General features: G+C 36.8%; 1 protein-coding gene across 8 annotated transcripts in view; it reads left to right on the plus strand.

The window, feature by feature from the left end:
• The window catches only part of FRMD4B (FERM domain containing 4B), a 337,387-nt gene that overhangs the window by 216,985 nt on the left and 93,520 nt on the right, over positions 1–26,882 (plus strand). For all 8 annotated transcript variants that reach the window (XM_074284129.1, XM_074284131.1, XM_074284127.1 and 5 more), the window contains one exon: positions 9,583–9,667. In XM_074284129.1, coding sequence (XP_074140230.1) covers positions 9,583–9,667 — 85 coding nt within the window. The remainder of the gene's footprint in view (positions 1–9,582; positions 9,668–26,882) is intronic.

The raw sequence follows: 26,882 nt of genomic DNA on the forward strand, positions 1-26,882 counted from the left end.
TCTTTAACTTTCTTTATTCCTTCAGTATTTTGGAGATTGAAGAATAAGAAGTCACAGGATTCTCTCACAACATGACTAACATGGAAATATGTTTAACATGATTGTATATGTCTTGCTGTCTTGGGGAGGGAAGAGGGTGAAAAATTTGAAACTCAAAATCTTATAAAAATGAATGTTGAAAACTATCTTTACATGTAATTGGGGGGGGAATAAAATACTACAATGTGGGAGGGAAGGTTACAGGAGATATATTTTGTTCTGAGGAAATTCTATTTTCATTTCTGGTGCTTCTGGAACATGGTGCTTGAATATGTCTTCTTTTCTCTTCTATTAATACGTATGTTCCTTTCTTTGTGTTAGAATTCTTCATGTCCATTTCTATGTGTGGTTTTCCTCTAAAAATTCTCTTTCTGGTGCTTCTAAAAGTTTTGTTTATTTGGAGTAAGTTCCATTGTTGTTTTTTGATAATGATATTTAGTGAGGAAGGCTCTCCTGTGGGTTCTCACTCTTCTATCTCCCTGGAAATCATGGAATTTCTGTCTTTATGTTTCTCAGTCAAATTTTGTGATTGTGAAAAAGTGGCCCACTTTAGTTAACCAACCAAAAGGCCTATCTATTCCCTTTTCATGTCTTTATTAAAAATTTTCTTGGTGATTAAAAAAAAGAATATTAGATAATGAGAAAGAACCTGGATTTAAATTCTGGTTCTGTTACTTGCTACTTATATGATCATGGGCAAATCATTTAACCTCTCTGGGCCTCATTTGTAAAATGAAATTAATAAATTAGGTAAGCTCTAACATCCTTTTTTTTTTAAACTTTTTTAAAATTAATTTTATAATTATAACCTTTTTTTTTTTTTGACAGTACATATGCATGGGTAATTTTTTACATTATCCCTTGCACTCACTTCTTTTCTGAATTTTCTTAATTTTCCCCTCCTTCCCTCCACCCCTTCCCCTAGATGGCAGGCAGTCCTATACATGTTAAATATGTCTAACATCCTTTTTAATCCCCCTGTGATTCTAGAGTTCTTTGATGCAGTCATGAGCCATTCTCACAAACATTTTATAGCCGAAAGTATATTGGTAGGTAGTTAGTGTTGTCACCTTTACAACATTTTTGTTAGTAATAGCTTTTGAAATCATTCCTACTTTTAAAAATTCTTCTTTTTGAGATATCTTGAAAACTGATCCCCAAATGCCATTAAAATTGTATACCCCTAAAATGTATTTATTTTTCTGAATGAATGAAAATGCATTTATAAACACTTGGGTGCCAAACACTGAGGATACAAACAAAAAATCAATAAATAAATAAAAGCAGTCCCTATCCTCAAGAAGCTTTTTTTCTGATGGGGAGGACAAAACGCATAAGTAAATTGCAACAAGAGAAGAATATTTTTAGCCCAGGAAGCTACAAGAATGGTAAATGGGGCCACAGAGGAACCAATTAGCATGCCCAGTCCAGGTACAATAGAAAAATTGATTTGCTCATACTTCATGGTCCCCGAATTGAAGAAGGGGATGCACATGAGGGAGGGTATAGCATCAGGATAGTTGGCAAAGCTACATAAAAGATAGCAATTGAGTAGGGAATCAAACATTGTGGCTAAGACCAACCCCAAATAAGAGGTTTAGGAAAAGCACTCACAAATTAGGAGAATGGAGCCATGGGAAAGACTTTGTTCTTTCCTATTTCATCTTCTTAAATGTCATTTCTACTTTCTAACTTTTTACCTAATATTGAGGTGATGAATGAGAATAGCTCACTATAAAATCTATTGCATTTCACATGTTTGTATTGTCTGTCTTCCAGCATTATCTTTAATGTACTCAGGATGATGTAGCCTCAAATTTTGCTAGGCTTTGGAACTAGAAGGATCATGGGATTATTGGCAACTCTGCATTACAATGGATAGTCTGTGATCCCAGAATTTGGGAAGAGCTGAGATGGGTGCTGTATGAGCAGTGACTTGGTCTCTCTCAGTCTGTTTCCTTATCTGACAAATAGAGACGATAAAAGTACTTGCCTCACAGATTTGTTGCAAGGCTCAAAGGAGATGATGTATGTAAAATATTTTGAAATCCTTAACGTGTGTTATGATCATTAAAAACAAGCCAAAGAGCTAATATTTGAATACAAATCTCCTAATTCTTCCCACCTCACCACATTGTTGGCTCTCAGTCCCAACCTCTCAGGCTAACTTGCCCCTTCTTTCACTTTTTTTTTTTTTCTTTTGTTTTGGGACATAATCTCACATCACCCATCTCTACAATGCTTTGCAAATGAGGGAGTCTCTGTTCTCTATTTCCATTTTCTATGTCACCTCTTGACAAGGATAGCAAACACTTGCCAACTGGGAAAGTTTCTGGCCCTTTTGAACTCTGTTCTGATGATTGTTTTATATCTGTTGAAAACCATCCAAGGAAATTTTAGCTATCAGAGCAGACCTTTATCATTCCCCATGTTTTCCAGGGAATAGCTCATTTAAATAGGCCAGCTTGTAACAATAGAATATTGTAGAAATTGCCTTTATTCTCTTCTCATTTACTCATTTGATGTTGATTTTGAACTTTGCTCTAACTTGTCAATGGTCTGTCAGCATACAGTGGATTCCGAAATCACTCCCACATTAGGTAACCAGTCTTTCCTGTCTGTTAAGACAGAGTGGATTCCATCTTTGATGGTGATATTCCCTGTTCATCACATCCTGCACCTTCTTTAAAGGCATCGGGTATCTGTGTTTCTACGAGCTTCTTTCAATACTGAATATTATTTTGGGCAGTGTTTACAAATATGACTTTTGTTTGGGATATACCAAAAGTTGGAGAAAGAATGAAAAAGTTATGCACTAATCGAGTACAGCAAAGAGAGAAGATATCATAGAGGGAGCTATCAAATTGCACAAGTCAAAGGACTTTGGAAATGAATTTGTCCAATCCCTTTCTTTTGAAAGAAAGTAAACTGAGGCATGAAGAGGTAAGGTCACTTGTCCAAAGTCCCACTATAAGCATCAAGCCCAAATGTAGTGCTCTTCTATACCAAAGTGCATTAAAAAAAAATAATAATAATAATAATAAGCTTAATTGAAATACTAAAGTTTAGTAGCTAAAGGGAAACCATAGACATGGTGATGATTATGATCATCTTCCTTTCTTCAACCAGCCTATGGTTAATAGTCATTCACTACCTAGTGCTGCAGCTAATTTTCTCTTTTAAAAAAAAATGCATATAGAGGTATAGCAATATGAGAAACATTTTGAAGAACCTTTTTTCCTTTGGACAAGTATCTCCTCTGTAGTGACCAGTACACACCAACAGCTTCATGATAACACGTTCATATGGGAGTTTGGAATCTTCTTTTGCTTACAAAGCTCTCCCCACTCCCCCACCAGAGCATTCTTTTAAGTGAGGAAGAAGCAATTGATTGCTTATTTACCTTAACTCCTTACATTTGTAATGTTTTAAAGTTTATGAAGTTCTTTTCACAAGAATTTTATAAATGGAGACATAAATTAATGTAATTAAATATTTGACTATCTTTGGTCTCTCATAAACCAAAAAAAAATTATGGTGGCCTATGGATGCTTATATGCTTTTGGAAGACTGGGTATTCTTGACAGCTAGCAATCAATTCTGATGGGTTAATAATTAATTAGAAGAATGAATATTATAAAAAGAGATAGATTTATTCTAATGAGGAGCTGAGGGGTCAAAGGATTTTATTTTGATTATGTCCATCTTACTCTCAGATCACCCCCAGCCTCAGGCAAGTAAACAAAGGATTCTCCCCCACTTCCCCTCCTCACAAAGCAATGGATTTCCCTTTTGTGTGGAGTCTGAAGGAGATTGAGGAGAAAGTTAATCCAGTTTTATTATCAGCAATGTTCTTCAGAAGCTGGCTAAATAACCTGTGAAGGGCTGATTTCTGAATGAGGAAATAGGAAGGGGGAAAACATTAGTCCTAATTCAGTAATTGGTTATTAATATAAGAGAGAAATAATCTCTTCTCTCATGAAGTACATAGTATAGGTATAATAGTAATAATGCTTACATGCTAGGTACTATACTAAGCACTTTACCAAGAGTATTATATTTGATACTCACAATATATACAGATGGAAAAACTAAGATTTAAGACCTACCCACCATCACACAACTAGTAAGTATTTGAGGCTGGATTTGAACTCCAGTCTTTCTTTTTTTGGTGTATATAGGTTTAGTATTGATATTACTTCATTATCTATGATAAATCTTTAACAAAATGTAGTTTCCTTATCTCTCTTAATCTATTTTTGTTTTTGCAAGGTCTGAGATCAGGATTGCTACCCCTGCTTTTTTGAGTTTTTTTTTTTTTTTTTTTTTAACTTCAGCTGAAACATAATATATTCTGCTCCAGCCATTTATCTTTAATCCATATGTGTATTTCTACTTCAAATGTGTTTCTTGTAAGCAACATATTGTAAGATTCTGGTTTTTAATCTGTTCTTCTATCTGCTTCTCTTTTATGGGAGAGTTCATCCCATTCACATTCATAATTGAGATTACAACCTCGTATTTCCTACCATCCTGGTTTTCCCCATTTATACTTTTCTCTCTCTTTTCACCCTTTTCCTCCTCACCAGTGTTTTGCTTCTGATCACCACCTCCCTCCATCTCCATCCCTCCCTCCAATTTTTTAGCCCCCTCTTCTTTCTTATCCTTTCCCCTTCTACTTGGTACTGAGGGAACCCATTCCACTGTCAGATCCCCTCTAATTGTAGAAGATTCATTCTCATATAGACCAAATTTGCCATTCTGGAACTTCCACTCATTCCACTGTTCTGTCCTCTGTACTAATTTGCATTTATTATGAATTTATTTATCTCTAGGAGAGTATAAGCTCTTTGAGGGCCAAAACTTCTTTTTTTTTTTTTTTTTTTTTTTTAATTTTGTTTTGTTTTGTTTTGTACTGGCTTTTGTTTCACCAGATGCTAGCACAGTGTATGGAAGCAAAAGTTGTTTACTTAATGATTATTGACTCAAACTAAACTGGCTACTGGAAGAAGACTATTTCCTACCCTTCAAATATATGAAAGCAGCTTCCAAGTTTTAAGGATTCCTTATGGGAATTATACTGGGTTATAATTTAGCTGACTTTTTTCTTTTTTTTTTTTTTCTCCTAGTTAATAAGAGAGATATTAACTGGTTATTTCAATTGAACCTGGTATGAGAGGGTTGATGGTATTTTATTCTTGGTAGTACTAAAGATTAACTAACTTCTTGTCTCAAGAAAATGACTTGACTGTGGTTTACCAACTATTTCTTACAACATCATATCAGACTCAAGGCTACTAAGTTGATATAAGATGCCAACATAGAAAAACTTTGAACTGGTAGCCTAAAATTCACAACTATAATCCTCCCCTTGTCACCAACTGGCTTTGTAACCATAATTAAATAATTTAACTCCTCTGTGCCTTAATTTTCTCATCAAACATAGGGAAACAATGAAACTGAGGCTAAATAGTTGCTAGGAAAAATCCAGTGTGAAATGTCACTTTTCCCAAGAAGGGAAAAAGGGAAAAGATCAAAATGCCCCGTAAATGTATGATAATAATAATAGTCACAATCACACTCATCTATAATGAAAAATTTACAATATGAGAAAGGGACATTTTTGTCCCAAGATCACAGTATGATGTTATGGAAAAAACATTGAACTGATGATCAACTTTGTCCCCAACTAGCTGTGTCACTTCAGCTAAATCATTTCATCTCTCCGGGCTTCAGCATTGATTCAAAATGAAGACTATGATGATGAATGAAAATTGATAGCATTTATGTAGCACAATAAGGTTGACAAAGTGCTTTACAAATGTTTTCTCCTGTCTCCAAAATACTGAGAGGTAGTTATAGATTATTAATATACTTTAGGGAAATCAAGGCAGATAGAGGTTAAGAGACTTCCCGGATTTGAACTCATATTGTCTTCCTGACATTAGGTCTAGCCACTGTGCCATCTAGTAATAACACCTTAATAATAACCGTTTTCTGATCACACTTTTAATATTTACAAACCATTTTCCCCACAACAGTCTGTAAATTAGAAATTGAAAGCATTGGTATGCTTATTTTACAGATATAGTAACAATGAGGTAAGATTTCTGTGCCAATTGAGGACTAGAAGTTGATTTCTTTAATTTTAAGTATGTTGTCATTTGGTTTCTGTTTGTAGTGGGTGAGATAAGTCACAAATTATCAGGCTTTAGCAGAAAAGGCACATTTTTTCTTCATTCTATCTTATTGACCCCTCTTCAAAGTGTATCCAAGGTAACCATTTCTGCTTTACAAGTCACATCCCCACATCCTGTGGTTAAACCCCCCAATCAAACTTCTGGTTTCCCCGCAGAAAAACCTACTGGGCTCTTAGAAGGATAGCCAAATAAATGGTCACCATTTCTGACTTCACCATTGTCAAAATGTGTTCATCTTTACTCAAAATTGCTTAACTCCATAGCAAAGGAGCATCTTCTTCTCTTGACCTTGAGTTTCTCTGGTCCAATTCTCTCATTTAGTAGATGATAAAGCTGAGGGCTCTTGTCCCATGTCAGACATGTTGACTTGCCCAATGTCAGAAAGGTAATAAGCATAAAGTCATGTGCCTCCATATAGTAATAAGAGTGTAGGCCTTGGAGTTAGGTAAAGCAGGGTTCAAATCCCAGTACTGACTCAAGTAGAGTGACTTTGGATGAATCACTTCCCACCTCATCTGGCTATGATAATAATACTTGAAATGTCTGCCTTAGAGTTTGTAATCTTTAAAGTCAAATAGACATGTGAATTCATATTACTCTTTACCTCCATTTTTTGAGCCCCAAACAGTGTTCTTCTTTGTTCCCATAGCATGTATGGGAAGGTAGTATGGCAAAATATTTCTGGAAACCAGGATTCAAATCCTACTTCTCTGATAGTATACGCTATGTGATCTTGGACATGTCACTTTTAAATGCCTCAGGTTCCAGTTTCCTCATCTGTAAAATGAGGTTTCTTTCTGCTCTCCACCTGGGATTCTCATGTTTTTCTCTTTCTCAGTTATTTCTATCTGGCTCAACCCTCTTGCTTCCTTGAACTCTCCTTCCATGAGGTTTGACATTTCAAAAGTGAAATATTTCATTTCTTTAAAGCCCATGCCTCTCCTCCCAAGTTAGTGCCCTTTCTTAAATACACAAAAATACATGAACAAAATCTTTTGTTCCTTGTATCTGCCTTGATATCTCACCTATATATGGGAGTAGGTCTTTTATACAGCCATGAATTTGTATATAAGGCTACATTCAAGATAACAGTAACCATGTAAGCCCTTCTACTCTAAACAAAGTAGCCTATACCTCTCCTCTCTAGTTCCCCTTCTCAAGTCCATAAAAATACATGAACAAAGTCTTTTGTTCCCTGTACTTGCTTTGATATTTCACCTATGTATGGGAATAAGTTTTTTATGTGACTATGATTTGTACATAAGGCTACATTCAAGATATCAGTAAGCATCTAAGCCCCCTACTTTGTGTTCTTCACAGAGACATAACATTAAATCATCCATTGGTGCTTGCACTCCCACATTCTTTTAATGCTCTCCCTTCTGACCTCTACATCAGGGTCTTCCTTTAAGATTCAGGTCACACCACAGTCTTCATGAAATTTTTCCTACTTTTATTTAAATACCAGTACCTTGGGGCAGTTAGGTGATACAGTGGATTGAGCACCAGCCCTGAAGCCCAGAGGACCTACTTTAAATTTGATCTCAGACACTTAACACTTCCTAGCTGTGTGACCCTGGACAAGTCACTTAACCCCAATTGCCTCAGCCAAAAACAAAAAAATCAGTACCCTCATTCCCAAACTATCTTGTATTTAACAGCTTTGTGTTTTTTAAAATTCATTTTATGTGTTTATATGTCAGGCCAAATATCTATGAAGCACTTGCTCTGTCAGGCACTGCTCTATAGATACAAACACAAGTTAAAACAAACAGTACCTGCCCTCAAGGAGCATACATTTTACTAAATACATAAAATTCATAAAATGAATGTATTTATCATCTCCCCAATTAAAATGAAAATGCTTTCTAAGTTGAGATTGTTTAATTCTTTGGTCTTTTGTCCCCAGCATGATGTCTAGCACATAGTAGGTGCTTAATAAATGCATGATGATTGTAAACATGTATTTAATTTATACTTTGACATATGTAACATGTATTGGTCAACCTGCCATCTGGGGGAGGGGGTGGAGGGAAGGAAGGGAAAAATTGGCAATTGTCAGTGTTGTAAAATTACCCATGCATATATCTGGTAAATAAAAAGCTATAATAATTTTTAAAAATTTAAATAATAAATAAATACATGCTGATTGATGAATCCATCAGGTACCATGCTAAGCGCTGGGGATCCAAAGGCAAAAATGAAACAGTCTGTATTCAGTTATCTTTTAAGTGCCCCCCCCCCCATAAAAAAAAAATGCACTACTGAGCAGTGCATGGCCAGTATCACAGCATTGTGAGACCCAGCCAAACAGGGGCCCTGCGGCCCACTTGAGCCCTGCTTTCTCATAACTCACACCAATTTGAAAGCGATGATGGGCTCTCCCCAGACCCCCCCCCTTGAACTCTGCCACTCAGTCATCAAATGTATTATTTATAAGACCAGGCCCAAACACTTGAAGACCACTTGGGACCCTAAGTGTTCCCACTCAGCCTCCATAAAGAACCTGCCTCCACCAAATGAGCTTTATCATCCCAGGATGACCAAAATAGGCTGTCCCCCAAACCCTGTCCTTCTCTGAAAGAAATGCCAGAGCAAACGGAGACCTGCTCAATGTAATCTCACAGATTGCCCTATCAAAAGCCGGGCAGAAAGAGTGAGTGACCACAAATACATTCATTTGCATGAGAAAAGGTCAGGGTTGCTTTTATAGGCTAGTCTTGGCTTCTGGCCAAGGGAAAGCCCCAGCTGCCTCCAAGAAGGAGGGATCTACTGGGTGAGCCTGAGGTCCTTAAACCCCACCTGGAGTCAGAAAAACAAATTTCAGTGCACTGCCTCAGGGTCTGATTATGCGGTTCTTACTCAGCAAAAGTCTTAAAGAGTAAGAGTGCTGAGTGCCATCCGGAACTGGTCTCAGAGCTCAGAAAACCTGCATTTTCTCTGGCACACATTGGCTGTGCAGCTCTCAACAAGTCACTTAACTTCTCTGTGCTGTAAAGGATCAATGTCTAGGACCATTTTCTGGGGGGAGTTTTCACATGAGAGAGGTCCTTGTCCAAATGGAATCGCAGGAACAGCCCTGGAGAGTAAGAACCAAGCTTTCACATAATCCCTCACAGACGTGGATGTCGTAAAATAAATGGTATTGGGCAACAGGTACATTTCATGTCAAAGAGATCTGATTTTAGAATAATAATAATAATCAGAAAAAGAAAATAACCAGGAAAAGTGACCACAATTCCTCTGAACTCCTCTTCTGCTGGGGCAATAAATCAGGAAATGATGTGATGGTGGGAAAAGGAAGTTTAATCTGAAAAAGTGAACTTACTTTGTTTTCATTCAGGTTTTACATTGAGAGCATCTCATTTCTGAAGGACAAAACTACTGTGGAGCTCTTTTTTCTGAATGCTAAGGCCTGTGTGCATAAGGTAAGGCACTCTGCTTGTTAATTCCATTAATTTCATTATGCAAATCCAGGGAACTTTAAATATGGCGGGAAGGGGGTGGATTTCCTACTTATTCATCTTCATCCAAAGAAAATCAGGTGGAGCCCCATAGTCTTTCTGCTTAAGATATAGCATTTGCATTAATAAGAAATTGCTCCAAGGTTGAGAGGAAAATGGGTAACAAAACATACCCAATTACCACTATTGTAAAAGAGTCCCTGTGAATAGCCAGTGAAGTCCCAATGACATATTAAATCAGGCTTGAGAGAATAATTATTATTCATTGAAAACTTAGGCTGGAAGGCTTCTTCCTAGGGGAAAGTCTTCCCTTCTTTACTGTGGTTTGCCAGATTTCTGGTTCCCATTCAAGCTCTTCCCTTGGAAATTTGCAAGTACTTAGCCTTAATTTTGTAGGTATCACACAGTAGGGCTTTTATTCTATAAGCATCTGAAAGGACATCATTTTCCCCCCTTTGTTTTGCAAGAAAGACAGATTTTCCTGACATCAGGAGTCTGATTATCAGCCTTTCCTTTAATAGGAATTATGCCTGCTCAAACATTCTGAGGGATTAGCAGGTACCTGAAAATCTATAGAAGAAATACAGAGTTTACAGATTGGGGCCAACACAGCTAATGAACTACAATCGACAATTATATAATATCTGGGCACCTATACAGGAGAATACAACCGCCTATTGTAATATTTCCTTCCTGTGGCTGGCTCAGTCCCAATGAAAACATCTCCCATTCTCTCTTTCCTCTTTTGTTAAATAATTGGTGGGGGTTGGAGGGAAGACTAAAAAAAAGTAAAGGAATCAAAGGGGCATTTTTTCTTCTATTTTTGGAAAAGAGACAGAAAGAGATGTTTTTATAAATTTTACTTAAGTTAAAGAATCAAAGAATTTTGGGGCTCCAGCACTTTCTGATTTAGAGAGTTTCATGACAGCTGGCATTTTGGGGAAAGTGAAATTGTAAGCATGTTAGAATATTTGAGACTTAATATGTCACTTAATAATCGCTTTATAAAAGTTTGTGGATTGATTGAAGGTATTTCTTGCATCTGGGTGCCAAACTGTTTGGGGAAGGGGAGAAGAAAATAAACCTTTGTATAGCACCTACTATGTGCCAGGCATTGTGTTAAGCTCTCTACAGATATTTTTTCAAATATTATTTCATTTTGATTCTGAGGTATAGGTGTTGTTATGGTCCCAAATTTACAATTGAGGAAATTGAGGCAGAATTTAGGTTGGATTTTTTTTTTTTTTTTACTTACTTAGTGTTTCATAAATAGTAAGTATCTAAAGCTGAATTTGCACTCATATTTTCCTGATTTCTGGATCAGTATTTTATCCTGTTTGATACCTAGCTGTTCTGGGCTATAAATTAATAAATGAAGAATGAAGGAATACATGAAGTGCTACATGAGAGACATTCTAATAGCCACACAGTCCATCCCAAGAGAAGTCAAGAGAATGCAAGGTCCTTGAAGGCAGAAGTTTCATTTTTGTGTCTCTTTCTCTGAAGCAGTATCCAGCACATAGTCAGAACTTCATAAATAGCTTTTGATCAATTGATGATAACTAGATAAAATAATGCCATAAAAGAGATTTATTTTTGCTTTTTTTTTTTTCAAAAAGAAGTAATTTTAAGTCCACTGCATGTAAGGAATATGTCTCTGGAATGTCAAGTGCCAGAGTAAACAAGTCTTTTAAGAGCAGATTCCTTGACAACAAGTGTGGGTGTCTCATCGACTTGTGGGTGGCTGGCTGGACTTGCAGATGAGTCAACAACTGCTCAGAGTTTGAGCTTGTTGACAGGTGCTGATACAATGTTATGGACATTCTTCTAGGCCTTGAAGCCTGCACAGACTCTGAGAAAAGGGGTCATTTTTTCACTGTATTGCTCTTTCCTTCACTCTCACTAGTCAGCCAAATTACAAGCGGTTACTGAGTCCCTACTGTGTGCCAGACCCTGTGCCTTTAGAGGTTGGGATTACAAAGATAAAGGTGGAAAAATCCCCACCTGTGGGGGAGTAACTTTCTAAAGAAGGAAACATCATGTAGATAACATAGAAAAGGTGAGTGTGGGGGCCCCAGGCACCTTGAGCTGGACATAGTAGGAAAGGTCTCCAAGGAAACCAGTATCCTTGACAAAGTCCTACTTTCACTTAGCTTAAAAAGACCAAGGCCTCCCATTGCATCCAGGGCCATCTCCAGTCGTCTTGAGCTATTATCTGGCCACTGGACCCAGATGGCTCCAGAGGGGAAAATAAGGAGGTGACCTTGCACAGTTCCACCTCACTTAAATTCATTTGCATCTTATGGTGTCACCTCCCTAATGTCATGGTCTTCTTAAAGAAAGAATGACTATAGTGTCTGGCACTGTTTCTCTATCTCTATGCCACTGTTTGTCTCAGTCTGTCTCCCTGTTTCTGTCACAATCTCTCTCTGTCTCTGTTTCTCTCTGTCTCCCTATGTCTCTTTCTATCTCTCTGTCCATATCTCTCTGAACCCATTCCAAACCCAGTTCTCTACCTGCTTCACCACCTTGATGGTTGAATTGGAAACCATTCATTTTAATCATAGGATCATAGATTTAGAAATGACAGGGACATTAGAAGCAACTCCTTCATTTTACAAATGAGGAAACTGAGACCAAGACTAAAGAAATGATTTGTTCGAGGTTAAACAGCTAGCAGATGTTCAACATGGATTTCACTCACATATTTTTCTAGTAAGGAATTTGAGTAATGAAAGGTTTTTATTTTTATTTTTTATTTATTTTTTTGGCTGTGGCAATTGGGGTTAAGTGACTTGCCCAGGATCACACAGCTAGGAAGTGTTAAGTTTCTGAGGTCAAATTTGAACTCAGGTCCTCCTTACTTCAGGGCTGATGCTCTATCCACTGTGCCACTTAACTGCAGCATAATGAAAGATTTTTTATCTATGATTTGGAACACTTGTGTAAACGTGTAAAGGGATTCTTAGAATTAGAAAATTTTCACTACATTAGCATGTCATTGTAAGTATAGGATGTATTTTTAACCTTGATACTGCCATTATTCTTGCTGCTTAGGGAATAAACTACAAATGCCATATACTCCTGAAGTCCATGTTTTACCTATCCCTGTATTACAGAGAGGGTTTTGGGAGTTCCACCCAGAGTTCAAGAGGTAATGATCAGTTTTTTGACAGCAGGAGAAAGGAAGGTGTCAGTATTCATTTTTGGAGAGCAAAAGGAAAATAGTTTCTCTAATGGATTCTTTGACTAGCAATAAAATGGGACATATGGAAATATCTGAATTTGTTATGAAATTGGACGTTAAAAAGTTGCAAAATATTTCCTAAGTTGAAAATTGTCACAGTACAATTTAGCACAGCCACTCTACAGACTTTCTGCCTTGTTTGTATTAATGTGGTAGGATAACTACTTCTTCCAAGAGGAAATACTGTAACTTTATAATATCAAAGAACAGTCTTTGATTATTCCAAAGACTGAAATAATTCAATTCAGTTCCTGACTCTGTGTCAGGTATCGATAGCTGGCCTCCAAGTCAAAGAGACCTTGGATTCAAATCCTACAAGTCACAACTTCTCAATTGATCCAGACTATTTTGATGATTTTGTACAACCGTCTCACTCAAATCCAATTGTCTTGCAAGTCAAGACATTATCCTCCTGAGGTCACTGGTCTTCTGAGAACAAAGGATAAAGAACAAGGCTATAACTTGCATAATAGCTATTAATCTGCATCCCGAGAGGGAATTTCCTCACCTAGAGTTCATTCTATCAAATCATGGGTTTAAAAACAAGAAAATTCACCAGTGTGGAACAGTGAAATTTGGAGTCAAGAGAATTTGGATTTTATTTCTAGCTCTTCCTCTCATTATCAGTGAGACTTTTAAGCCAAGACATTTCATCTCTCTCAGCCTCAGTTTCCTCATCTGTAAAAGAGAGTTGACTTAGATGACTTCTATATATGATATTGTGAACTGTATCTCATATGCAAGCCACTGTGCTAGGTGTTGGGAATACAAAAACCAAATATTATACAAGATTATTTGAGTAGGATGAAAGCTGATGTAATTGAGTAATTGAGAGGATCAGGAAAGCTGTCAAGGAGGACATGGCACTTTAACAAAGCTTTGAAGGATGATGAGAATTATTGAGAGAAGAGAGAAAAATCCATTCCAGGAATGGAAAATACCTTGTGAAAGAGAGAGACATAGACACAGACACAGACAAAAACAAAAGAAGAAAGAAAGGAACAGGGAAGAGAGGAAGGGAAGGGAAAAGGAAAGGAAGAAGGAAAGAGACAGAAAGAAAGAAGACAGATAGATGGAATAAGGAAGAGAAGAGAAGAGAAGGAAAGGGAAGGGAAAGAAAAAGGAAACAACAAATATTGGAAGAGCGTCCAGAAAACAGGCATACCAAGTTAGTGCTCAGTTGCTTGTGCTGAGAATAGGAAAACTGACTATACAAAGGAAATGGAAAGGGAATAAGCATTCTTTTAGAACGTACTATGTGCTAAGCACTGTGTCAAATACTTTACAAATATTGATCCTCACCACAACCTTGAGAGGTAGGTGCTATTAATATCCTCCTTTTTAAGAGAAGTTAATGATTTGATTAAAGTAGCTATTAAAAGCTGGATTTGAACTCAGGTTTTCCTGATACCAGATGCAGTACTCCATCCACTGAAGATACCTACTTGCCTCATAATAGAGAATTACAATTCTGTTAACTCAAAATAAACCACAAATTCAAAAAAGGATGAAACAGCTATATATCTCTTGGGAGAGAGGCAATTAATTTGAAACCAGTAAGATTCATATATATTTTTGGCAGTGTATCATTTTGCCAGACTATGCATCCATTTATTAAGGGATTTCTTTTTCTTTATTTTTTTTAAATTTTGCTCAGTAGAAAAAGAGGTATAGTACAAGAGACGTTAATAAGAGAAAAAAGAACTCCATATAATAAATGGTTTTCCTAGAGTGAAGGTAAAGGCATACAAGGGAGAAATCTAGGTGATTTAAAAATAATGTCAATAAACTTTTTAAAAAATAATTTATGGATATGAGATATTTAACATTCGTTTGATGACAAAGACAGTAATTAGCATTGGCTGTAATGTGGGAGATTTAACTGAAGTAAGGAAGAGAAGACAAATTAGTATTAAACTGTGGAGGATCTTAAATGAAAGGTTGATTCTGTACTTTATATCAAATGCAAAAGGAAGCTACTGAGGAGTAAAATGCACATTTTGTGGTGGTTATTCAGTTGTATCCAACTCTTTGTGCCCCCTTTGAAGGTTTTATTGGCAAAGGTACTAAAGTGGTTTGCTATTTCCTTTTCCAGCTCATTTTACAAAAGAGGAAACTGAGGCAAACAGGATAAAATGACTTGCCCAGAGTCACATAGCTAAGAAGTATCTGAGCCCTCATTTGAACTCAGGTTTATTCTGATTCCAGGTCTGGTACTTTATCCACCATTCCACCTAGCTGCTCCTAAAATGCTCATATTTATACATTATTTTAGGACCTGGCTAGAGGATAGTCCTGATGTTATTTGGTCTTGAACTAGGGAAGTGGTCTAGTAAATATTAAAGATACTTTTATATAAGGATGGGACTCCATTGATTGATTGATCCCACCCACTTAAAAGTCATTACTGTTTTCAAGCAAGAACATTTCTTGACTAAAAATCAGTCAGAGTGACCAGGACTTGTACACATCCCTCAGTCTATCAAAGTCATTTGTAGGAGACCTGATTAAAGGCTAAGCAATTTGTATAACAGAAAGGCTACATCAAAACCAGATAAAGATTCCCAAAGTCTGGTAGCAGAGCTAAAGGAACTGAGTTTTAACACAGAACTGAAATCAGCAGATCCAGGCAGCCAGCAAAAAGATAAACAGAAGATAAGCCTGAGCTGTGGCAAAGAAGAGAGATATTAAGGGCTACAAACTACAGGCTGATACCACCAGTCTACTCGTGTGCTCAAGGACTGAGGAAAATTCTAAAAAAAGGTCTGCTCTTTTGCCAGCTGTCTCCCCCTGCTGTTTACCTCATCGGAGACTAATTTAATCTACTACTGTTTGTTACCTGAATGTTTTCAGTAACTTGTATTTGTAATCATCCAGATAACCTTTGGTTTGAAAGATGGATGGATGGATGGATGGATGGATGGATGGATGGATGGATGGATGGATGGATGGATGGACGGACAGATAGATGGATAGATAGATTAATAGATGGAAAGGTAGGTAGATAAGATAGGCAGACAGACAGACAGACAGACAGAGACAGACAGATAGATAGATAGATAGATAGATAGATAGATAGATAGATAGATAGATAGATAGATAGATAGATAATCAGGAAAGACTTTTTGTAGAAGTGGGATTTAAACTGAAACAGAAAGAAAACAAGGGAAGTTGAAGAGTAGAGGTGAGAAGGGTGAAAATTCCAGGCATGAGAGACAGCCAGTGAAGATGTCAAGTTGAAAGATGGAGTGTATTGTTGCAAGGAACAGCAATGAGGTCTGTGTCACTGTATAATAGAGTACGTGAAGAGGAGCAAGGTATATGGAAACTGGAAAAGTAGAAAGGGGTGAGGTTATAAAGGGCTTTGAATCCTGAACAAAAAACTTTCTTATTTGATCCTGGAGATGAGAGGGAGATATTTAAATGGAGGAAAATGCACTTGAGAAAGAGTATTTTGACAGCTCAATGGAGGATGGTTGGAGTGGGGAAATATTTGGAGCTAGGAGACCCACTAGAAGGCTCTTGGAATAATCTAGATGTGAGATGATGAGGGATCTTCAATGGGGTTGTAGAAGAGAAGTAGGTCTATGAAGGTAGAAATGACAGTACTTGACAGCTGGGGGAAGAGGGAATGAAAAAAATCAAAGAGCTGAGGATGATCCTGATCATTGTAAATCTGAGTGACTGAGGGGATGATGGTGCCCTGAAGATTAATAGAGAAGTTAGAATGGAGAAAGGGGTTTGGGACTTTGCCCACAAGTACTCAGAGTACTGTATTATTGGGATTATAATTGCTACCTGCAAAAATTACACTCATAATCTGCACATTTATAGTGCTTAAGATTCACAAAATGCTTTCCCCACAATCCTTTAAAGTTTTACAATGCAAGTATTTTCTTAGCCAGTTTTACAGGTGAGGAAAATAAATTGAGTTGGCTGTGGCGTTAACAACTAACAAGTGTCAGAGCCTGGATGAAGCCCAAAGTCTCTTTCAGCATTAACAATGTAGGAAGATTGCCTATAATAGAACATATAGCTGACACCCAGTGTCAAAATCTTTGTCCTGCCAGGAAGAGGAAAGGAATAAGCATTTAAACAGTACCTACTGTATGCCAGACCCTGCTCTAAGGGCTTTTTAAAAATAGCATTTCGTTTTATCATACAGGATAGCTGGGCTTGGGATAGCACCAATAAATTCTGTTATTTTAATATTCTTTTAAAAGTACAAGAACTGAGTAATATTCTTCTAATCACATGTTTGTGGATTAGACATAATGAATGTCTCTCCGATATCTGTTCATTTATTTGAACACTGATTTTCCACATTTGATAATGAGCTATTTTTTCTTCCAAACAAAATATGTACCAAAAAACACACAAACATGAAAAACCAACAAGTGTATGGGGGGAGGACTTATGTTCAGGTAGTAAAAGGGGAGAAAAGGTTTTGTGGAGCAGATATTTTCTTACTCTTGACAAGGAACTTGGAAACTCTTTCTTTCTTTCTTTCTTTCTTTTTTAAAAGCATTTTAATTATTTTACTGACTTTCAGAAAGTCTATTTTAGTGACTATTTTTTTCTCAAAAGTATCTTGTTTTTCCAAACACGTTAAGATTTCAACATTTTATTTATGCAAGATTTTGTGTTCCAAAGTCTTTCTCTTTCCCTCTTTTGCTCTTCCCCTTCCCAAGACAATAATACCTTATACATGTACAATTCTTTTAAACATATTTCCACGTTTGTCATGTTGTGAAAGAAAAATCACCAAAGGGAAAAAACCACAGATGACTAAAAGCAAACTTACAAAAAAAGAAAAAGATGAAAATATTATGCTTTGATTCACATTCATTCTCCATAGTTCTCTCTCTGCATGCTCATGGTATTTTCTATCCTGAGTCTATTGAAATTATCTTGGTTTATTATCTCCTGGTTCTGCTCACTTCACTCAGCATCAGTTCATGTAAGTCTTTCCAGGTTTTTCTGAAATCAGCCTGCTTATTATTTCTTATAGAACATAATATTCCATAATATACATAGACTATCACTTATTTAGCCATTCTCCAACTGATGGGCATCCATTCAATTTTCAATTCCTTGCCACTACAAAAAGAGCTCCTCCAAACATCCTTGCACCTATGGGTTCTCTTCCTCCTTTTATGATTTGTTTGGGATACAGATCCAGTAGTAAACTGATGACTCAAAAGAGTATGCCCAGTTTGATATCCCTTTAGGCCTAGTTTCAAATTTCTCTCCAGAATGATTGGACCATTTCACAACTCCACCAACAATGTAATAGTGTCCCAGCTTTCCAACATCCCCTCCAACATTTATCCTCACTAAACATCTTTATTCTTGATCTTTTATGGTCAAGGTCAGGGGGTTAGGTCTAGCAATTTCACACACACCTTCCTCCCTCAAACGCCGGGAGAGACTGACTCGTCTATGTCTCAATTCCTCTTCCTCATCCTACTCCTCCCACACATGTCACTTCTCCCTCTTTGTCCCACCAATCAAGTCAGCACAGAACAGCTGGGGAGGGTCAACCTTCAAACAAGTTAATAGGGAACTGTCCAATTGGCAATTACTCTCACTTGCTTCATTATCCAAGTGCATTGCTCAGTTCTAGCTCTTTACACTTTATATTTTTATTATATTTTATTTATTTATTTATTTATTTATTTATTTATTTATTTATTTATTTATTATATTTTTAAAATGAGGCCTTTATCAGAGACACTGGCTGTAGAAATTGTTTCACATATTTCTTCTTCCCTTCTAATCTTGGCTGCATTGGTTTTGTTTGTGTGAAGCCTTTTTAATTTAATGAAATCAAAATCATCCATTTTGCATTTAAAATGTTCTCTAGTTTTTCTTTGGCCATAAATTCTTCCCTTCTCTAAATAATCCAACAAAAAAGCTATCCTTTGCTCTCCTAATTTGCTTATAGTTTCTCCCTTTATGTCAAAATCATGAACCCATTTCGACCTTAATCTTGGTATACACTGTGAGATATTGGTCATTGCCAACTTTCTGCCATACTGTTTTCCTATTTTCCCAATATTTTTTCTCAGATAGTGAGTTCTTATCCCAGAAGCTGGAGTCTTTGGGTTTATTAAACTGGAGATTGTTATAGTCATTGACTATAGTGTATCTTGTATACCTTACCTATTCCATTGATCCATACCAGTTTCTAATGCAAAAATTTATGAAGACAGCTAGTGAGTACCAAGGATATATTCATCCATCTCAGAGCTCCACAGACTTATGGCAACCTAGAATCTTGGACTGTTAGAATTAAAAGAAAGTGAGTAGTCCTTCTCTTCTGCAACATTTCCATTTTTATAGCTAGCAGAAGACCAAATCGATTTGCCCAAAGCCACATAATAATATAATAATATTATTATAATAATTATTATAATCAGCTGGGATTAAATTGAGATCTGCTGAGTTCTTATGATGATGTTTGCTACTGATTCTCCCTAAATGTAGATGTCCAGGTTTTTCTTACATGAAAACATCCTTGTTGAACTGTAGGTGGTTTTCTCTAAGTGGCCTCCTGTACCATTTGACCTTCACTCTACCCCATTATTATGTTGTTCTTCATGACTTCACTTGAGTCTTTCTTGGCAAACCACTCCAATATCTTTGCCATTTCTTTCTCCAGATCATTTTATAGATGAGGAGAGTATGGCAAGCAGAGGTTATGTGGCTTGCCCAAGGTCACAGAGCTGGTATCTGAAGTTTAATTTGAACCCACCCGGTCTTCCCAATTCCAGGCCCCTAACCTTCTACCCACTCCGCTACCTAGCTGCCTCCATTCTATCCCACTAATGATTGAAATGAATTTTAATGCAAACTTTTGTCAGCTTTCCTATCTGCCAAAAGAAAATTTAAGATTAAAGAGTTAACTTTGTGGGGTAGGGGGTAATCAGTCTTTTGGGCTGGGTTAGATCTTGCCTCAGGACTCAACTAAAGTACACACTTAACTTTTTAAAGAAAGCATTATGTTCATTTTGTCTTGAACTGAGCTGTTGATCTGGGTTCCTAGGCAGCAACTTTGTTCCGGGTTCAGTATAAATAAAGAACAAATCAAGATGGGAAAGAACATGTTTCTATTGTAACCAACTTTCTAATTACTCTCCCTTTTCTCACCAAATACTCCTAATTTTCTTGTTCTTTGAGATAAGAAGGAAACAGCAGACCCATTTATCAGGAAGCCTATTATAATGCAACAGATTTATTATTATTCAATTGGTGTGTGTGTGTGTGTGTGTGTGTGTGTGTGTGAGTGTGTTTCACACTTTATTACTCCATTTCGTGACCGGAGACCTCATTTGGCCTGTTCTTTCAGCAGCCCACAAAGCAAAGCAGCTCTCACCACACTGACATGATGCTGTATAGGATATTGCCCTTTATGCCATTTTAGTTAGGGAATGGACTCTGTAACTCGGCTGTGACAGAACTCTCTTATCAAACCAGTCTATCTTCCCCCTTCATAGTGTGGACATAACCTTGACTTCTCAAAGGCTATTAGGTTTTACTCTGGTAGAAAGGCTTACAATATGACAGGGCAGACTGGTATTGCTAGCCCAGAACTAGCCAGACTGAATTTGGAAAGGTATATCTACAGAATGGCCTTGAGGTAACGGATTCCTTGTACCATGGTGAGATAGAACTTTTCTTTTCAGTGCACTCAATCTAAACCTGTGTCTATAGAGATGAAATAAAGAGTGCCAAATTGGCTTATTTAGCTAATGAAAAGCTCTGCAGTTGAGAGTAATTGATTGGTTTGCTTTTTACCTACTTACATCAATTAAATTTACTCAGGTCCTGAATTCCTCAAGAAATCTGGTCTTAATGGAGTGTTGGCATTGAAAATGCATCTTTTTTATGTCACCGAAACCAAGTTGCAACATAACAAACCGACAAGAAAGCATATGGAGCATATAAAAGTAGGGCCGGAAATACACTGCAAAAAAAAAGAATTATTTTAAAAATTGACAATCAGCTTTGTCTAAATAATGGCCAGAAAAATCTAAACTTTTTAGAAGTCCAAGTTTATTTTATGATTACTACCCTAAAGGGAACTGCATATAAATAAAAGAACAAAAATACCTTTAATTCCTCTACTATTTGCTAAGTTTAAAACACCTGATGGTCTTGAAGCTTCATATTAGTACAAAGTTTTAACCCTTCCTCATTCAAACTATCCCAACAAATACTTAACAGCCAAAATACAGGTAACAAAGCAGAAAATGGAAGAGAAATCAGGATCATAACATCTATCGATTGGGAAAATCCTGAGACATCATCTGTTGTAAGCACCTCCAATATGAAATCTATGTGGTATAATGGATAGAGCGTGGAAGAGCTAAGTTCAAATCTAGCCTATGACACTTAACTAGCTATGTGACCTTGGACAATTCACAACTTCTATATGCCTCAGTTTCTTCATCTATAAAATGGGGATAATAATAGGACCTAACTCCCAGAGTTGTTGCAGAAGATCAAATAAGCTAATAAGTATAGTTTACATAGTAAGTACTAAATGAATATTGACTATTATTATTAAATTGTAAGCCCCTTGAGGACAAGGAACTGTCTTTTGATTCTTTTTGATTCCTCAATGCTTAGCACAGTGCCTGACAGATAGTAAAGCTTAATATTTGTTGATTGGTTTGATCTTAGCCAAGCTTTTTCAGATGAAATCCAAAGAGGGGTATTTCCCCCAAGGACACAATGGCTGAATGACCATTAAAGGCATGGATGATCCAAAGGCTGGTAATTACCCCCCTGAATCACCAAAAGTTGGCTATATGTGGAAGCAGCTGGGGTGTGCATACCACTGAACAACTGTGTCCTTAGCCAAGCAAGCCACTTGACATCAAAAAGAGAAGGGATTTAAAATCTTAACATTCTATGTTCTTATTACATAAAGACTAAAAAGATGTTTGGATACCTTCTCCCAAAGCAGTTATATATAATGATCCATGGGCTGTTTTTGAAATACAAAAAAGGAAACAAAACAAAACAAAAATGCCCTTTGGAGACTGTGTTTTTGATACGTTAAGTGACATGCATTGTCCTCCATCTGTTTTACCAGGCCCTAGAGAAAAGACTACATAGTTCTCTAGCCAGCAAATTCTGTTGAGTTAAAAAAAAAAAAAAAAATCATTCATGGCAACCAATGCTAAGTGAAATGAGCAGGACCAGGAGATCATTATACACTTCATCAACAATACTATATGAGGATCAATTCTGATGGACGTGGCTCTCTTTGGCAATGAGGTGAACCAAATCAGTTTCAATTGATCAGCAATGAACAGAACCAGTTACACCCAAAGAAAGAACACTGGGAAATGAGTGTGGACCACAACATAGCATTTACACTCTTTCTGTTGTTGTTTGCTTGTATTTTTGTTTTTCTTACCAGGTTATTTTTATCTTCTTTCTAAATCTGATTTTTCTTGTGTATCGAGACAACTGTATAAATATGTATACATAAAAAAAAAAATCACTCATGGCAATTGTATTGGAAATATTCAGTACCCTTATAACAAGGAGACATTGTCTGATAACAGTCAATAAATCTAGACTTTGGGCAACTTGACAAAGGTTTTGTGCTTGGTGCTTCATTATCTGAAGAAGTTATTATTCTCTTCAATGGATTTCAAGGCCCTGGCAATACAACGGCCATAAACCTGAATTGGTGGGTAAGAAGATCTAGCAGAAAAACCGTGAACCAGGATTCTTGCTGAAACAACTGGCAGTTAGAGACTAGTGTTTGCTAAGTGAAGTCACTGACCCCAAATGCTAGTTTTCCTCTGAAATTGGGCTATGGGCCAGTTAGGGACCAATAAAGAAACCTGATATTCTGTACTTTGAAGAGCTCTTAAAGGCTTTATAATTGCCAGTTTACTTTGTCTTAGGGCCTTCCCAGTTTCTTTGCATTCAAAAGTTGGATACAAGTGAATCCTGAGCCACTACTTGGAAAATCAAAGGAAATGTTTTGTAATAATAACAGTGATGAAGATGGTGATAGTTGAGACAACTGGTGGAATAGTACGTAGAGGGCAGGACATAGAGTCCAGAAAGATTGAGCTGAAATCCAACTAGTTATATGACATTGGATAAGTCACTTTAACCTGTGTTTTCCTCAGTTTCCTCAATTATCAAACCCTCATAGGGTTGTTATAAAGATCAAATGAGATATTTGTAGAAGAAGTGCTTAGCATACTGCCCACAGTAGGTGCTGCATAAATGCTTATCATTTCCTTTCCTTCTAATAATAGCCAGCATTTATATAAGGCTTTAAAGTTTGCAAACTGCTTTATAAATATTATCATACTTGGTCCTCACACCTAGGAGGTGCTAATATTATCACCATTTTACAGAAGAAGAAACTGAAGGTCATCTATATTATTACAGAGCACTTTTATTCCAATGGATCTAGGAACTGTCACATATGAGATCTCCATTGACCCGACCATATACCTCTGGAAAAGAGACTTGTCGGGCTTCTCCCTATTTTAGAAACTGAGGCCCATAGAAATAAAATATTTATCCAAAGTCCTTGGTAAATAAATGATGATACAAATTGGCACTGGTAACAATATAGTTGCCCAAATGGTCATTACTTTGTTGAGAACTGTTGAAAACCAAGATGATGGGAAAGTAAATGTGTGTGGAATAGCCCATGATAAATTTGCTTCCTCAGAGCAAATGGGATTTATTTCACTGTCATCATCTCAAACATTATTGGTATGTCTAAGAGAGAGTGAGCTCTAGATTTAACCTAATAGTAATAAGAGGAATATCCATTACACAGCATTTTAAGAGTTTTACAGACGAGGAAACTGAGCCTTAGTAAAATGAAGCAATATACCCAGAGTCACACAGACAAGTTACATAGGGTGGGGAGTCCAGCCCAAGTCCCCTAAACTCTTAGTCAAGCATTCTTTGGGCTACACTATACCAACTTCCCATCAGAATCGCTGTAGTAAATATTTGGAGAAAGAGCAGGGACCCAACCCCCGCTTTCATCTGGATGTACAAAATCATAAATCTCATTGACTTAGAAATCAATGGACTTGGATAACATGGCTCTCCAAAACATTTTCCCAATTAGTTTTACAAATTAAATTTGTTGTATGTTGAGTAATGGGGCAAATATTGATATCCCTAGGGACTGAAATCTTGTCTTTCCAAAGAAGAATAGCAAACGGACTCCCAAGATAAATTTACATTGTTCTAAGCCTGAAATCTTTAAAAAGCCCATCCACAATAAGTGCCTCCATCTTATCTTCTCTCACTCCCTTCTTACAGTCTGATTTCTGATCTTATCACTCCCCTGAAACTTAATGATATCTTTCACTCCAATTCTTTGGAGCCCCTCACTGGTTTTATGTTTCAGCCTGCTCACACCCACCAGGAAGGAGTCTCCATTGCCTCCTCTTTAATGTTTATTTTTTAACTCTTCTGAGACTTTTTGATCCAATGTCTGACCAGAGGACCTCATTTCATATTCATTCCAACTTGTAAAGGCAGTTTGACTTAGGGGACAGAGTGCTGAGATTGAAGTCACGGAAAGCCTGGATTTCAGTCTCAAATCTGACTCTATTAACTCTGTGATTCTGAATAAATCCCTTAACCTTTCATTTTTGTTCAGTGTGGAACAATGGAAAATGGGGTGAGGGAAGAGAACAAATAATAATTCAATGTCCATGTGTCAGGCACTGTGTAAAGTGACCCTTTTTTTGGACTTACACATGTTATCACCTTGATCAACACAACAATCCAGTGGGGTTAGTGCTCTTAATAGCCCCATTTTACAGCTGAGGAAATTGAGGCAGATAGAGGTTAAGTGACATATAGCTAGTAAATGTTAGAAGCTGTATTTGAACTCAGATTTTCCCAAGCCCAGCTCGACACTCTATCCACTCTACCACCAGGCTGATCTTAGGTTCAAATCCCTGTTGTACCATATTGTTACTTTTGTGTCTTATACCTCAGTTTTCTAATTTGTTAAATGAAGCAATTGAAATGGAAGACCTTAGAATTACCTCTGAGCATTAAATCTAGGCTCCTATGGTTCTCTGATCATAGATAGGTTGTCTTCTGCATGGATGGATGGATGGTGGAGGTAGTTCCCATATTAGGAGTTTTTAGGGGTATCTTCTGAACAATGAAAAGCCAATCAATTTCAGTATTCTAGTAGTAGAAAGATGTCCTCCACAGATAAACTCATTTGTTTCTAGCTTTCCTACTGGGATGCCAAAACAGCTGTAAATTAAAGCTATTATAGGTAGATAGTAAACTTTCAATTTAGCTCTGCTTTCCTGTTCCTGCAAAGAATGAGACTGGATCTTTAAGATTGTAAGCTTCCTGAGGACAGGGATTGTCTTCTCTCTCTTTTTATATCCCTAACAGTTAGTACAGTGCCTGTCACATAATAAATATTTAATAAATGTTCATTGTTAAAAGAAAAATGAGCAGTTTCTGATAAAGGCTATCTAGATGCCAATATCGACTGGTTTTAACTTCCTTGGGAAATATATGGTATCTATGAACTCACAATAGCTTCATTCTTGATGCATAGAATTAAATTAGTCCATCAGCTAGCATTTAATAAGTAACTTTAATAAGTAACTACAATGTGACAGTGTGACAAAGTTTGAGGAGATACAAAGAATGAAACAATCTCTACTCACAAGGAGCATGCATTCCAGACTAAAAGCAAAGTAGTTTAGAACCAGCCATGTTGAGAAGGAGAGCAGAAGTAGGAGGGGAAAGGAGAAAGAAAAAGGAGTGGGGACTGATAGAATGTAAGGTACAACTAAGAGGGGGGAAAAGAAAAGGGAGAGAGGGCTGATAGGAAGGAGGACAGATTGAGGGAGATGGGGATCTGAAGCAAAACATTGGTGAGAAGAGGAACAGGGTGAAAGGAGAGAAAAAAAGTATAAATGGAATGGAATAGGATGGAAGGAAATGCACAGTAATCAAAACTGTCAATTTGAATGGGATGAATTTTCCCATAAAATTGAAATAAGTAACAGAGTAGATTAAAAATCAGAATCCTACAATATATTGTTTACAAGCTATATATTTGAAGCAAAGAAACATATCCACAGTAAACATAAAAGACTGATTATGCCTCAGCTGAAATTAAAAAAAAAAAAAAAAGTCAGCAATTCTGATCTCAGGTAAAGCAAAAAGAAAAATCTCATTAAAAGGGTTAAAGAATGTAACTATTTCTTGCTAAAAGGAACCATAGAAAATGAAGTAGTATTAATAGTAAACATATATGCACCAAGTGGTATAGCAGCCAAATTCTTAGAGAACTTGAGTTATAGGAAGAAACAGATGCTAAAATTATGCTAATGGGGAATATCAACCTCTCCCTCTCAGAATTAAACAAATCTCATCACAAAATCAACAAAAGTTAAAAGGAGTGAGTGAATTATTAGACCACTGGAGAAAACTGAAAGGAATATACCTTTTTCTCTTTTTTTTTTTTTGTTTTTTTTTAATTTTATAATTATAACATTTTTTGACAGTACATATGCATAAGTAATTTTTTACAACATTATCCCTAGTACTCCGTTCTGTTCCGAATTTTCCCCTCCTTCCCTCCACCTCCTCCCCTAGATGGCAGGCATTCCCATACATATTAAATATGTTATAGTGTATCCTAGGTACGATATATATGTGCAGAACTGAATTTTTTGTTGTTGTTGTTGTTGTTGTTGTTGCAAAGGAAGAATTGGATTCGGAAGGTAAAAATAACCTGGGGAGAAAAACAAAAAATGCTCACAGTTTACACTCCTTTCCCAGTGTTTCTTCTCTGGGTATAGCTGATTCTGTCCATCATTGATCAATTGGAATTGGATTAGCTCTTCTCTATGTTGAAGATATCCACTTCCATCAGAATAC

Source organism: Sminthopsis crassicaudata, chromosome 1, assembly GCF_048593235.1.
Source record: "Sminthopsis crassicaudata isolate SCR6 chromosome 1, ASM4859323v1, whole genome shotgun sequence".
Taxonomy (NCBI): domain Eukaryota; kingdom Metazoa; phylum Chordata; class Mammalia; order Dasyuromorphia; family Dasyuridae; genus Sminthopsis; species Sminthopsis crassicaudata.